At 41.1% G+C, this 15934-nt stretch overlaps 2 protein-coding genes across 9 annotated transcripts in view; one reads left to right on the forward strand and one right to left on the reverse strand.

The window, feature by feature from the left end:
• Positions 1-15934, reverse strand: part of nsl1 (NSL1 component of MIS12 kinetochore complex) — a 156688-nt gene that overhangs the window by 12818 nt on the left and 127936 nt on the right. For 6 of the 7 annotated variants that reach the window (XM_048535644.2, XM_048535641.2, XM_048535642.2 and 3 more), the window contains 3 exons: positions 9303-9516; positions 8652-8736; positions 2594-2724 (listed from right to left, as the gene is read on the reverse strand). In XM_048535644.2, the coding sequence (XP_048391601.1) occupies positions 2594-2724; positions 8652-8736; positions 9303-9422 (336 nt within the window). In that variant the 5' untranslated portion in view covers positions 9423-9516. Of the gene's footprint in view, positions 1-2593; positions 2725-8651; positions 8737-9302; positions 9517-9623; positions 11078-15934 lie in introns of those variants that run through there. The other variant, XM_048535645.2, reaches the window with a different exon arrangement.
• LOC125454648 (putative deoxyribonuclease TATDN3) overlaps positions 9785-15934 on the forward strand; it is a 51949-nt gene continuing 45799 nt past the window's right edge. For both annotated transcript variants that reach the window (XM_048535635.2, XM_048535638.2), the window contains exon 1: positions 9785-9842. In XM_048535635.2, coding sequence (XP_048391592.1) covers positions 9789-9842 — 54 coding nt within the window. In that variant the 5' untranslated portion in view covers positions 9785-9788. The remainder of the gene's footprint in view (positions 9843-15934) is intronic.

A 15934-nucleotide genomic window follows, 5' to 3' on the forward strand; every position in this document is an offset into this window, starting at 1 on the left:
TTTACTCTCCATCTTCGGTCCGCCTCCCCCTCTCTCCCTATTTATTCCAGTTCCCTCCCCCCATCCCCCTCTCTGAAGAAGGGTCTAGGCCCGAAACGTCAGCTTTTGTGCTCCTGAGATGCTGCTTGGCCTGCTGTGTTCATCCAGCCTCACATTTTATTATCTCAGCAAATATTGAAGCATGTGCATGCCCAGAGAAGTGTGAAAACTCAGACACTGCTCTCAGATTCACCTTGAATCTCAAAGCAGACTGAACATTGATTTGCTTTACATGCTTGACTCCATATCAAGACACTGGAAAAATTTAGAGCTATTACAATCAGGAGTAAACAGAGATTTACATGCTGTCTGGCAGTGGTAACTGCTGCTGCACAAACTTCTTGTCCCTTAAAATTTGAGGCAGGGGGAAAAAAAAAAAAAAAATCACAGGATACCAGTGTCAGTGTCAATGAACAGACCAGCATTTATTGCCCATCCCTAATTGCCATGGACTTGGAGTCACATGTATGCTGGACCAGATAAGAACAGCAGTTTCCTTTCCTGATGAAAGACATTTTTGAACCAGATGGATTGTTCCAAAAATGAACAATGGTTTCATGGGTATAATTAGACTCTTAATTCCAGATTTTTAAAAATGAATTGTATCTGAACCCAGTCCCCAGAACACTACTTGGATTAAAAGCCTAGTGATAATACCTCTAAGCCACCCCTTCCATCAATTTGGAAATGCAGATATTTCTGAAAAACATTTTGTCTGTTTATTATCTTTCTTTTAAATTCATCTGTCCTTCACAATCTTGGTCAAATACAGTAAAAGCAATTATGAAACTAGCCTAGTAATTCAGGGAGCTGGACTTGGAATCAGATGCAATTCGAATTTCCTGTCTGCCTAGGTGCAATCTTTCAATAAAAAGAGGTGAGTCAATTCACTAAAATCTAGAAAAAGCAGCTAGCAATATTGGTAACCACAAAACTACTAGAGATTGTCAGAAAAACCCATCTAGATTCAGCACATGTTTTGACATTGAGTTTTTGACTATTCTGTACGAGAAATTATCAGAAGAAATTATGCACTAGTTTGTGTCCTGGCATATCCCTCACTATTAATATAAAAGAAGTGTGGGATTGGGGGTGGTTGTACAGTTGGAGCGATGAGATGGAGGTCACAACCAACAGATGAGATCCATGAATAATCCCATTTGCAATGATGGTGCAGCACATTATTGCAAAACTCAAGACTGAAGCACTTACAAAAATAATTTGTCAGAGGTGTCCAGTTGACCCCAAGATCACAATCAAGATAAAGCCAAGTGCATTTGAAACAAAAGGCAAACAACATCCCAGCCATGGTGCTGAAACTTCTGATTTTTTTCAAAATAAACTTTAAGAGGCAAGTGCATCACTCTCAATGTCAGAATTTATTGTTTATCCATAACTACTCTTAAAGCTGGCGGTGAAGCACCTCTTTGACCGATAACGCATGTGGTGTGGGTACACCTATACAAGGTAGTGTTAGTAAACAAGGTTCAGGATTTTGGCATAGTCGCAGCGAAGGATCACTGTTACAGTTCAAAGTCAGAATGGTGCATGGATTGGAAAGCGTTGGTGTTGGCATTCCTGTTCCCATGCAATGGAGCACAGATCTCAAGAGGCAGGGCACTTGTTACAGAATTCCACGCCTCCTATCTGCTTTCCTACAGTCAGAGAGTGTATACGTCCAGCCCAGTTAAGTTCTGGTCAATGGTAAATTAACATTGAGATATTCCCTTGTTGCAAACTTTTCAAACTAAAAAAAAAATTGCTCATGACATACAACACTGAGCCAGGCCATCATTTATTAACCACCCCGAATTACCCCTTAATCTGAGTGGTTTGCTAGGACCATTTCAGAGGGCAGTTAGGAATGAAGCAGATTGCACAATCACACAGGCTAGGCCAGGTAAGCAGGGCGGATCTCCTTCCCCATGGGATATTAGTGAACCAATTTAATGCCAACACTGGACAGTCACCATTAGGCATGTTTTAATTTCCAATTTTTAAAACAAAAAAAATATTGAATGTAAATTCATATTGTGGAATTTGAACCCATGTCCTCAGAGAATTACCCAAGCCCAATGACATTACCATTATGTCACTACTTTCCCCCCTTTGCACTTGAGGGGCAAAAATGTGACTTGTCACTTATTCCAAGCCTGAATATTATTCAGGAACTGCCATTTACGGATACTGATTGCTTCAGTTTATGGAACTGCAAATGGTACTAGACACTGCAAAAGTCAGTGAATAGCTCCACCTTTGACTATATGATTGAGTAATGGTCACTGATAAAACAGCTGAAGATAGCTGTGGCTGGATGGTTATGCTGAGGAGCTTCTCCAATTTTCTAGGGCTGACATGATTCGAAGACACAATTGTAGAAAGGATTTATCTGACTAAATTAATGCAGATGTCCTACCATTGGTTTGAGCAATAGCATGCAACTGGATTTACCAGGTTAGATACGGTCATATATAAAGCATAGGGCTGAACATACTGGCACAAATGAGTACAAACTGAATTTCAGGACAAAGATATCAAAAAAATGTAAACATACGAGTGATTCCCTTTCTGCTTTCATAGTCCTAGCAAGATGTCCAACAATCTTCCTTGGAAACTGCTTACGTTTTGAAGCCGTCTCTTTAATGCATTCATCCAAATCATCATCTAAAGTCCTTATGTCACTACCTGGAATTAAAAAGTTATTTGCAGCATTTTTAATTAAAAAGATAAAGTTCTGGTTTACAAAGTGTTAAACCAACTGATGAACTTATTGAACTGTGGTTCTGCATAGACACAATGAATAGAAAAACCTCAAATTTTGCCTTGCAAACAGTATCAAAGAGGTACGGAAATGTTAAGATCAGAATTGTCAGTATCAGCCTCTGGATCATCAAAAGCAGAATTGTATTTAGATAGAATTAAGAGTTAAGAAAGCAAAAGAATTAATCCCAAATATTATGGTGAAACCCAATTCAACATTTTGACTGGCAACAAAATGAAAAATCACCCGAATAAATTTAATTAAAACCAGGTAACTCAAGTTCTGCTCTCCAACTTTGTTAGGTATCAATGCTTCCTTTTCTACACATTTTAACAGTGAAGGAATTGAAAGTGTACTAAAAACAACATTATTAATTTCATTGATCTATCAATCATGTTAACCCATCTCTGCTTGGCATGAACCTCCTCTTTCTCAATCTCCATTTTCTATTAATTTTGTTTTTACATTTATAGCAGGCATCCTCCCAAAACAACTTCTCACTGGGTAAAGGCATTTCTTCTGAGTTCTTTATTGGCAGCTAATTATTGCCTTTGATTTTGACTTCCCCACAAGTTGAACATTTTCTGAGCATATACCATACCCCTCTATAATTTTAAGACTTATTAAAGCCACCTTTCAGCTTTCCCTCTTTTAAAAAAAAGTGTCAGACTCTGCTGGTTTTAGATTTTTTGTCTCACACAGACGTTCCATGCAGCTGTATAAGAGGAGAACAAATTTGACTCTCCCTCTCTGAATGAGAGATGCACAGAAACAGACCCTTCGGTCCAACTCATCCAAGCCAACCAGATATTCTAAATTAATCTATTCCCATTTGCCAGCATTTGGCCTGTATCCCTCCAAACTCTTCCTATCCATATATCCATCCTGATGCCTTTCAAATGTTGCAACTGTACCAGCCCCGCCACTTCCTCTGCAAGCTCATTCCATTCACACACCATCTTCTGTGTGAAAAAGTTGCCCCTTAGATCCCTTTTAAATCTTTCCCCTCTCATCTTAAACCTACACCCTCTAGTTTTGGACTCCCTCAGTCTACAGAAAAGACCTTAGCCACTCACCCTATCCAATGTTTTAGAAACTTCTAAAAAAAACCCCATAGCTTCCAACACTGCAGAGAACATAGTCCTAGCCTATTTAGCCACCTACTACAGCTCTAGCCCTCTAGCTGTGGTAATTTCCTTGAAAATCTTTTCTGAATCCTTTCTAGCTCCACATCATCTTTCCTATAGCATGGAGACCAGATTTGAACACAGTATTCCAAAAGTGGCATAACCCGATGTCCTGTACAGCCACAACATGAGCTCCCAGCTCCTATACTCAAAGCACTGACCAATAAAGGCAAGTGTACCAAGTGGCTTCTTCACTACTGTCTACCTGTGATTCCATTTTCAAGTCCTGACCATTAAGTATTCAAGTCCCGCCCTGACTTGCTCTATCAAAACATAACATCTCACATATACTTATATAAAAGTCCATCTACCAGCCCTCAGCCCATCTGATCGGGGTCCCATTGTACTCTGAGGTAACCAATTTCAGTGTCATCTGCAAACTTACTAGCCATACTTACTAATTCACATCCAAATCATTTATATTTAAAAAATGACAAAAAAAAGCAGTGGGCCCAGGACTGATCCTTGCGGCATACCGTTGGTCACAAGTCTTCACCCCATCCAAGAACCAATGTACCACCACCACTCTCTATCTCCTACCTTTCAGCTAATTTTATCTCTAAATGGTTAGTTTCTCCCTGTAATCCATGTGAGCTAATCTTGTCAAACACTTTTCTGAAGTCTACGTAGACAAAATCCACCAACCTGTGTCACTTCTTCAAAAAAAAAGTTAGTTAGACATGATTTCCCACACACAATGCCATGTTGACTATCCCTAATCAGTCCAAATACATGTAAATCCTGCCCCTCAGAATCCCCTCCAATAACTTGCCCACAAGTGATGTCAAGCCCACCAGTCTATTGTTCCTTGGATTTTCCCTACCACCTTTTTAAAAAAAAGCAAATCCACATTAACCAACCTGCAGTCTTCCAGCGCCACACCGCAAATCTCTTACATGACCAAGATTATATTTCCGTATATTTGGAGGTGCCAGGAAGTTTTGATAACTGAACAGGCCCCCATTTAACTTCAGTAGAGAGACCTCAGAAAGTGTCTTTCCCCAATGTGCCTTGGCAGCAGCTGCCTCAGGCTTTAGTACATCCCTCAAACATGCAGTCCTGGAGCTTGGAATGTGCCAGTCTGCAACACTCAATCGGGGTCAAGTCTTTTCTTAAAAAAAAACCAACAAGTTTCCAGCAGACCAATGGAGTGTCTTTCACCATGTTTAATGGTCCTCCAGAAGCAGTTGACATTTGTATCAATAGTCTGTTGCCCTGAACACGCTGTACAACACAGAATCCTGCGTCACAGAACTGCTCAGGAAGAACCTTACCAAAAACCACTGCATTTCTCTCTCTAGATTACCTGTGCATAGGCACACTCCAGAAAGAGATGCGTGACAGTCTCATCTCTCCACAGCCACTTTGAGGGCAGTGTGCGGTGGAACACAGTCCAGGCATGAGGCTTTCTGCCAAATGACTTTGCTAGTCTGCTCAGGAAACCACTGAACAAACATCAATCTTCTCCTTTCAACATCGCTCCCCGAGCCCAACGAAGGGTCTCAAAGACACTATGTGCTAACCACTGCCAGTTGGACTTGTGGTCAAAGAGGTGTTTTCCTTCACACATTTTTCTCCACGAGGGACCGGTGATACAGGACAGTCCAACTACTTGCAGCGTTTCGCTGCCAGACCTATCCTTGATAACACGGGGAACAGGTAGAACCTCAACAAGTAGTGACACTTGGTGAGTATGTACCAATGGTACACAAACTACTTGACGCAACCAGGCACGAAGGTGGCCATCAGGGCAAGGGTGGCATTGATTACATTAGACCTCCCCTTTGTCCAATGATTTCTATATGGTGTCTCGTTGCACTTGGTCTGTCTTCAACCTCCAAATGAAATATGCTTCCAGGGCAAATGGGACTTAAACCCAGGTATTCTGGCTCAGGTCTGATATTATAATCATTTCTGTGCTACCATTTTGTTATTATGGTGATTGAAGTGTGATCTAACTAAGGTTCTATACGAGTTTAAGAACTTTATTTTTCAGCGTATTCTTCCTCAAAAAGAAACTCCAGATCTGCATTTGATATTTAATTACCTCAACTTGCAATACTACTTTCAACTAGTTAAAAATGAATACTCCATTGTTTTTTTTCCTTCTTGTTTGGACATTATTTGCCCTATCAAAAAAAAATGCACCACTGCACATTTATGCAACAGATCATTTGCCATTCTTTCATCCATTCTGTAAGTATATTAACAACTAACATTGCTGCAAAGAAAAGCCAAGCTGTTCTTACACTCATGGGCAGAATCACGAGAATACAAACATCAAAAATAGGAATGATTTAAAATCATATGACAAAAGTGCCCCGATTGGGTGGTAAGTGAAGCGATTAGTCCAAATATTTCGCAAGCATAGATGCTTCAGCGTAGTTAATACTGCTTGTGAACAGCCAAAGATATGCTATTTGATACCAATCATTGGGACATACAGCCAATTATAGTGTATATAATAAGGTGCAGAATTTTCAACACAACCTTGATGGTTGTTTCACTTTAGCCCTTGTTTCCTTCTACTGGATGTGAAGGGCTAAGTCATGTATATTTTGTGGTCAAATTTTCAAAACCATGCTGCCAGCACACTATAAATTGCAAACTTAGAAAAAAAAACCAAAAATATTCAAGAACCACATGCTGCCAGTAGATTATGTTCTTCTCTTAGATGAAAATATAGCAATCATTCACAAGGATTTGATGAACCAACAGTGTGAGTTCTTTATTTCTGGGACAATGACAACTGAAAGAAAAAATATATTAGGTAAATCTGCCCACAAAATTAGATAATTTCCAATCAACTGGTTCAGAGATATTATTATATGCACAGGGCAGGTGGGACCTGAACCCAGTGAGATACTACCGTTGCACCACTAGACCCCTGCTCCGAAAATTATGTTTGGACTGCACCATTGACAAAGAAAAGGTTAACTGTTTTAGAAGCTGAAATGGAAGGACTGTGGGCAGCTTGGCAAGAACAACCACCTAGGCTTAACATCAAATAAAACAACCAAGCTACATAAGCTTACTGAAGGCCTTCTGAAAATTCAGGTACATCATACCTATTCATAGTCATGTTTACGTTTCCTTAGTTCAAAAAAAAAAGTGAAGTTGAACATTGGAACAAAATAGAAGCAAGAAGACTTGATTGTTCCGAGCCAGTTGTAGTGTTCTACATGGCCATGGCTAATTCACCAGGTTTAACTCCACGTTCCGACATCTATGACCCATATTCCTTGATTTCCAGGAAAAGGTCTTTGAGTTTTAAACATATTCAATGAAGAAGCAGCCACAAACCTCTGGAGGGTGAGATTTCCAAAATTTCACAACCCTTAGTTAAGAAATCCTAATTAACCAGAGTCCTAAAAGTTCAACTGTTTAACCTGAGACTCTGCAGACGTTCTAGATTCCCTACAGAAGAAACCCCCTCAGTGTCTAACCTATCAAGCTCATTCAGAACTTTGAATGAGATCACAGTAGTCTTCCACTCAAAGCTTCTGAAGCCCATTTACAGTCTCCCAGGCTATTATCAAATATCATTTTTCCTGGCAAATAATGGCCAGGGCAGTACAGATGTAATTGGTTTAGCAATGTCAGTATGCTGATCAAATTAGCACACTATAAATACTACTGTATTGGTGATCTTATCCTGCCAAGTGCCATATATCTGAGACAGCAAATCTGGAAGCAGTCCAGCCTTTTGTACTGCCCACCATATTTGTTCAGGTGTAACCACTAAAAAGTAACAAGTTCCTCCCAACAGTGTCCAGATTTTGCTTATGCATTTCCACTGAACTCTTCCCTGCCAGAATAGCATAACATTTTGTCCAGTGACCTGCTCTTGGAAAGCCTGGTATCTTGCACAGAAAATATGTTTACATCCAGTCTAATTCCATGTCAATCATGGCTGCCGCACACACCTTACTGACTCAATTCCAAATACATGGACCTGACCTTCCAGCTAACTAAGCAAGGAGCTGACATTTCTTTCTTTTCATTTGTTGTGTTTGTTTGTCTGATGCAGTGGACTGCATCCACTTGTTGAGCAGGCACTCTCAAGTTCCAAGGACAAGCTAAGATCAACTGTAGCAGATAGCAACTTACCAGGTGGAGGCTACATAACATGAGGAGAATGGTGCCTGGCCAGTGGGGCATGATGGACGCTACTGACATTGGCACAGAATGGATGCTATGAATTTTCACAATTTAATATCATAAAAGTTTAGGATTGACCTCAATTAATAAATATTTGTCTGCAGATTGCTGACTTGACAATGTCAACCAAAACACAAAACATGCCTGATCATTTATAGATAAAGTCTTAATCTAGATGAATACTCAAACAAAGAATGACAATGATATTTTTCAATAAACTATACTTATTTATAAAGGTTGTTCAACTCCCAGGTCTTTCTTATTTATCATAACTGGGTTCATAAGAGTAATTTCAGAAGATCATTTATCTCTACAATCATTTTTCCAAGATTTGTTTAGACAAAAGCAAAGGTGAATTTGTACAGGAGAAATGAAATCAGGCAACTTCAGAAAGTTTTGATTTTGCTGAAAGCACAACTGCCTTAATACATCATTTTGCACCAAATATGATTAGCACCTGGAGATTGCAAAGAAAATTGGACAGAATTTATTGGGTTCCATACCATGTCTGAGTTCATCTTCCTCTGAGACTTCTTGCCATAACAGGCCATTGATAAGTATGTTCTCCTGAACAGCAGTCTCAAAGATCTGAAAACAGAAGTGTTCCAAGTTAATTAAATTCAATAAACAGGATCAGTGCTTTTTTAGATAAAGTTGGGTCTGAGACTCCTGTCCTTATTGAAGTGCGAATTAAACAGCAACCTACGCGGAGAAGCTATTACTGCGATAAACCCACCCCACCCGCTCCCCTGAATCCTACCTCCTCCCCACCCGCTCCCCTGCACTTCACCGCCCCCATTCCCACCTGCTGCACTGCCTCCACCCTACCCCACCCGCTCCCCAGCATCCCGCCCCCTCCCCACCCGCTCCCCAGCATCCCGCCCCCTCCCCACCCGCTCCCCAGCATCCCGCCCCCTCCCCACCCGCTCCCCAGCATCCCACCCCCAACCCCACCTACTCCCCCGCATCCCACCCCCAACCCCACCTACTCCCCCGACCCGACCCCGCTCAACCTACTCCCCGGTACCTGTCCCCGCCCCACCCGATTCCCCGAACCCGCCCACTCCCCTCAACGCCATTCACCTGCTCCCCTCACCGCCCACCCCGCCTCGGTCCACTCACCCACGCCCCTGCCCCTTCACCGGTCAACTCACCTGCTGGGCCTCCTGCGGGATGTTTTTCAGCCGCTTCCGTAGTGGCTCCACCGCGCGCTCGAGCGCAGCCAACACCGCGCGCTTCGACGAGCAGCGCACGCGGCCAACCGGAGCCTCCATCCTCTGACCCGGCTATTCGGTCGGTTCAAATCCTCAAACTTCCGCTCGCGAGTTCACTTTCCCGCCTCTTTCCGTTATAGGCTAGTATCCCCGTCTGAAACATCACCAGAAAGTTCCGATCAGAAACACAACCTTAACAACAGTTCCAGCCAGCCAACTGATTCATTGTTCAATCAGTCTCAAATCATGTCCAGAACGTACAATGCAAGTCAAACTGTTACTTTTGCGAAAATTAAATCCAATGGCTTTCTCAATAGCTCATCAGAATATAAGCCACTAGCATTAGTAAAATAAAGTGCGCAACTTGCTACGCATTAAAAGCTACGACAGAAACGGAAGTGCGTTAGTTTTTGTACTCCGGGTAAGATGAGTGGGTTCATCGATTGTCACTGTCACCTTGCAGCACCGGAGTTCCTCACAGTAAGAGCTAAACCTAGGGCACTGAGCCCTTTCACTGTCAGTACAGACAATGTTTTCTCTATTCTCGTTTATGCGGAGAAATGCTTCCTCGTACGACTACTAGCTCTGGCTCAATTTTTAATATCACGTTCCCTTTAACTAGAGAAGACTTGATACGTAGAATGTGGACATTCGATCCGTCGTGCTTGTTAACTCTTCAAATGAGCATCATTACTGAGTACAAATCTCTCGCTTTTCTCCCATATCCTTGCACCTTTTTTTTTACCCAAGTAATCGAGTAATGCTCTCTCGGTTGCCTCAGTTGACCTTGCCTCTACCACGCTTTAAGGCAGCACTCCAAACACTATTTAGTCGCTGAGAGAAAACGTTATTTCTCCTAACTGCTTTTGTTCCGAGTTTGCCACCTAAGGAAATAATTTATCTCCATAATTTCTTCAGCCATCTTCGATACATTAATTAGATTATTCCTCAATATTCACAACAAAGAGAACACAAGCAGAGTACGTGTATCTTGTCCTCACAATTTAACACTTTAATCCTGGTGGCGTTCTGGTGAATCTATGCTGTACCCCATTAAAACCAATATATCCTTTGAGGTGCAGTACTAAGAATTAATTACCTACTCGAATTAGGTTTTAAGCAAAACTTTACATAACTATAAAATAACTTCCACCCTTGTGTAACAGCAGCTGTATCTCTGTACCTGTTGATTTTTCAGTGAGTCCTGCATTTAGGTTCCTAAATCTCCCTACTCTCACACGGTTCTAAACTTCTTAGCATTTAGAAAATACTCTGATCTGTATTTCTCAGGTCCCAAGTGGGTGATCTTACAGTTCCTCATGTAGAGTGCAAACTGCCACAGCTTTATTCACCTTCCTTGATGTGTTTGTCTTCTAACAATGTGCTTCTCATAGCACAATCTTTGTCATTCCATAAATTTGGTGTAGGCAAATTTTGGTCCTGTTGCCTCAGTTCTTAAATCAATATATATGCCCGCGTACATCGGGTGTGTGTTTGTGTGTGATACCTCTGAGTAAAATATTGGTGGGTTAAAGTCTCAATCCAGAGGTTTAGCACAAAAATCTAGGTTGACTTCCCAGTGCAGTACTGAGGTATGGTTGGACTGTTGGATGTGTTTTTGTTTTGGGTGTGATGTTAAAGTGAGGCCTCATATGCTCTGCCAAGTGGATGCCAAATTCTCAAGGCAGATTCAGAGAGAAAGAGTTATTTTCAGCTTCCTGACAAAAATATTTGTTTCTCACGCATTGTCATAAAATAGATTATCTAATCACTGTCACATGACTGCTGTGGGCCCTTATTATGCATATGTTAACAGTCTATTTCAAACATTTCAGCAATGTTATACTTCAGACACACAGGGGCCTAAGCAGTTGAAGGGCATCCATTTAGATGAAAGTACTTAAAATTGGAGGTGATCAAAAGATGGAAAGAGGAGGAACCTGAGGGGGAGAGAGGAGGAGGGAGACAGGGACTGAGGGAGAGAGGAATGGAGACAGAGGAGGAACCGACTTAGAAAAGACAGAAATGAGGGAGGAAAAGGATGAAAATAGAGACTGAGAGTGGAAGGAGGGATGGATGGAGATGTGCAGGAGGATGGAGGGAGAAAAGAGGGAGATGGATTTGAGACAGGAAGAAGATGGAGATGGAGAATAGGAAGGATGGCAGTGGGTTGAGGGAGAGGAGGAGGAGGATGGGAGAGGGTGCTGTTTTGCTGGTAATCCTGAGCTCATCACAAGAAGTTCAATCCTCAGGTGTGAAGTCCAGACCTTTTAAATCAGTGAACAAACACACACACACTCACCATGTAAACGACTCACTATCATCACTGGAAGAGTTTCAGGGGCATTTTTCCACTCCACTACTTCATCTTCGATCAATGTCACAAATGCACAATAATTGACTACACTTCATAAAGTACTTTGTTGTAGAGTGCTTTGTGATATCCAGAGTTTGTGAAGAGCAAATTTAAATCGATCATCTTCTGAGTAATTTGGAACAGAACATGCTGAAAATATTCCGCAGGTCTGATACCAGGAGTTCATATGAGAAATCACAGACCAGGAACTTGAACTCCATGCCTGGACAACAAGCAATTTCATGGTTTCTTTCAAGAGTTCCAGAAGCTGCAATATTTTCCTTTTTAATTTTTGTCGTTCTCCATGGAGTTCTGGAAAATGATTTTAAGCCTCAACTGCCATCACCAAAATAATGTTCTGACCAACACCTCATTTTGACTTGTAAGGTGTTTGACTTGTCTGTAATATGGATGCACAAAACCCCAAGAGGAAAAAAGAGGAGGGGAGCTCCCTAGCTATAGAATAAATAACTAATTCTTCCATTTTTCATTTAGCAATATCATTCTCTGTGTACTGTAGGACTGATGAAATTGAGGGATGTGTTTCAGGGATCATGAATTCTACCAATTTTACATTCACCCAATCTCTGTTGATGGCATGTTTCAGCAAAACTCTGTAAGTTCCTTTATGACATCTGCTTCCATTGCCCCCTTGTTCTGCAAAAGCTCAATCATAAAATTGTCCTAGTGTTCAAATCCCTTCATGGCCTCTCTGTTGTCTCATCTACCAACAATCTTGTGAGATATCTCATTTCTCTGCTTCTGATCTATTGCATCTTCAACATTAATCACTGCATCAGTGACAGCCACGGCTTCATTCATTACTCATGGAGAAGCAATAACCTCGTGATACTACTGCTAAACTATTAATCCAGAAACTCAGCTAATATTGTAGACACTCGGGCTTGAATCCCACCATGGATTGTGGAATTTCAATTCAATTTAAGAAAAAATATGGAATTAAGAATCCTAAAGAACACCAGTGGTGAAGGAACAAGAAGAGGCAAGAACATATTTCACTCATCTTCACCAGTCTGCTTGCTGCAGATGCATCTATCCATGACTATGTTGGTAAGACTGACGACCGCACAGACTTGTGGAGCTGAAGCCCCACCTTCACATTGAAGTGTTGCCTGGCACTATCACCATGCTAAATGGAACAGACTTTGAATAGATCTAGCAGCTCAAAACTTGGTATCCATGAGGTGCTGTGGACCATCAACAGCAGCAGAATCATACACTAGCACAATCTGCAACTTGATGGCCTGTCAACCATTACCACCAAGCCAGAGATCAAATGTGGTTCAATGGAGAGTGCAGGAGAGCATGCTAGGAGCAACACCAGGCATACCTAAAAATGAGCTGTCAACCTGATGAAGCTACCAAATAGGGCTACTAGTGTGCCAGACAGCATAAGAAGCAAGTGATAGACAAGTGACAATGGTTCAAATATGAAGTCTGCAGTTCTGCCAAATCTAGAGAATGGTGGAAGACAATTAAATAACCCATTGGAGGAGGAAGCTCCACATACATCTGGAGGCTGAGGGTGACCTTTTTAGAGGCAGGGGCATCATGGGGTGAATAGTCAAGGTCTTTTTCCCAGGGCAGGGGAGTCCAAAACTAGAGGGCATGGGTTCATGATGAGAGGGAGAAGATTTAGAGGGACCCAAGGGACAACTTTTTCACATAGATGGTGGTGCATGAATGGAATGAGCTGCCAGAGGAAGTGGTGGAGGCAAGTACAATTTCAACATTTAAAGGGTATCTTGACAGGTACGTAAATAGGAAGGGTTTAGCGGAATATGGGCCAATTGCTGGCAAATGGGACAAGATCAGTTTAGGATATCTGGCCAGCGTTGACGAGTTGGACCAAAGGGCCAGAGGGTCTGTTTCCATGCTGTATAACGCTATGACTCTATATTTAGAGGAGTGCAGATATTTAACCAACTTGCAGAGCTGAAGGAGACAAAAAATAATGAATGGTAAGGCCATAGATATATTTGAAAACAATGATGAGAATTTTAAAATTAAAATGTTGCTCAACAGAAACAGTGTAAGGATAATAGGTGAATAAGACTTGGTGTGAGTTAGGACATGAGCAAAAGAAATTAGAATGACCTCTCATTTAAGGAACATTGAAGATCAACCAGGAGTACGTCGTAATTGTAAAGACTAACAGTTATGTGGGCATGAGTAAATGTGCCTGTAAAAATTGAGCTAAAGCAAGGTGAAATTGGATGATGTTACAGATAGGAGATCTTAAATATGAAGCCAGAATCTAATTTCAGGACCGTGATTGAAAACAGTTTGGCTTCATTTCAGTCAAAGATAGGATGAAGTTGGTAACTAGGAAATGAAGTTTGAAGCAAGATCAGAAAATAATGGTTCAGTTTTCAATTGGAGGAGATTGCTAATCATCCTGTCCTAGGTGTTGAATAAGCATTTAGCAATAGTTGGAAAGTCAAGAAAGACAATGGTGAATAGAGATGTGCGTTGTCAGCACACATGAAAACTAATACTTTGTTTTTAAATGATGCCAAAAAGGACAGGGTGTAGATGAAAAGTTGTATCAATGAAGGTCAAATTCTTGGCTGAGCATTGGTACTAGTACAGTTGTATGTGATGCTCTGGTAAGACGTAGTTACAAATGGAACTAGGAGAAAGCAGTCTCATACAACTGCACAACACAGGAGGTGCATTAAAGATGGATGGTGTAGTCAATGCAAAGTTGGAGACAAGTTGAGGAGAACAATGTAGGAAGGCATGCTTTTATCAGATGTAGGATGTTAGGTGTAAGTTTGCAATGAGCTATGTCAATACTGTGGCAAAGGTGTAATCCAAAGGAGGAATTCAAATATGAAGTTCTAAGAAATGTGGGAATAGAGTTGGGAAGCAGCAATGCATTAAAACACTTAGGAGAGGAAAGGGAGGCTGGAGATGAGATAATGGTTGCAAGGACAGTAGAGTCAAAATATTTTGTTGGGGGTGAGAGAAGTGTCGTGATCGCAATGTTAAAGGAGCAAAGACAACACCTGAGAATCATTAACATTTGCTGAGGTAGCGACCAGGGAGGCAAATTTGGTCCCGAGCTGATTAGCAGAAATAGGATTAAAGGATCAGAAGTTGACTCTCCTGGACAAGGTTTTTGAGAAGGCAAGATGGCTAATTAATGCATTTGCGAAAAAGACGTCACAATCATGTTCCTTATTTAAACTGGTAATTGGACATTACTTACAGTAATTTTTACTATTATTAAAGTAGTTTGTCCACAGATGTCATCTTCGATTACTGTTTGCTGTGTAACATTTTCCAAGTAGCCATTCTTGAGCCTGATTTTTCTGTGATATTTCACCAGTTTGCACAAGATGGAATGGGAGAATTTGGTTAACAGGCCTAAATATTTGGTGAGGACTATTCATTAATCAGTTAAAATCCACCAAACAAGAGTAGTTTTTATTTCCAGTCCTCCACACCTAATAACTTACACAAACCAAACCCTAGTGTTGCTGAACAAAGTGCTGTGCTCAGAACTGACAGTAGCCACTTGGGTCAGATCATGGGCATAGTCTTAAGAATACAGTGCATTTAGGACTGAGACGAGAAGAAATTTTTTCTCCTGAAGATTGGTGAATGTGTGGAATTCTCTGCCACCGATGATGGTTGAAGCCAAATCATTGCATGTTTTCAAGAAGTTAGGTATTGTTTTCAGGGATAAAGAGATCAAAGTGGGAACAGGAAACTGAGGAGGATGATCGGTTATCATCATCCTGATTGGCAGACCATGCCAGAATGGTCTACTTCTAGTCCTACTTTGTAATTTCTATCAAAATAGGCTGAAGGCTGCATTTGGCCTGCAGGTGGCATCTTAGATCCTAATATCTTGCAAATACTTTGAAAATCCACATTGATTTGATCCATTGCATTTTCTTTTCCATTTCTCCTGTTATGTCTTCAAACAAATTTTTATAACAGTAGTCAAACAAAATCTACCCTTTGGAAGTCTAATTTTCATTGAATCATGTTTTACAAAACTTATGATTTCCTTCTGTATTTCAGGCCCTTGTAGTTTACCAGTAACTGATATAAGATTTACTGAAATAAAATAGAAAATGCTATTGACTTGTATTCAGTTTTATGGCATAGGTTGCTTTTTCAGAGACAGGCTTTTTCTCAGGGTGGAAAGGTCAATGACAAAAGGGCACATTTTCAAGGTGAG

This window comes from Stegostoma tigrinum, chromosome 9 (genome assembly GCF_030684315.1).
Source record: "Stegostoma tigrinum isolate sSteTig4 chromosome 9, sSteTig4.hap1, whole genome shotgun sequence".
Lineage (NCBI taxonomy): Eukaryota > Metazoa > Chordata > Chondrichthyes > Orectolobiformes > Stegostomatidae > Stegostoma > Stegostoma tigrinum.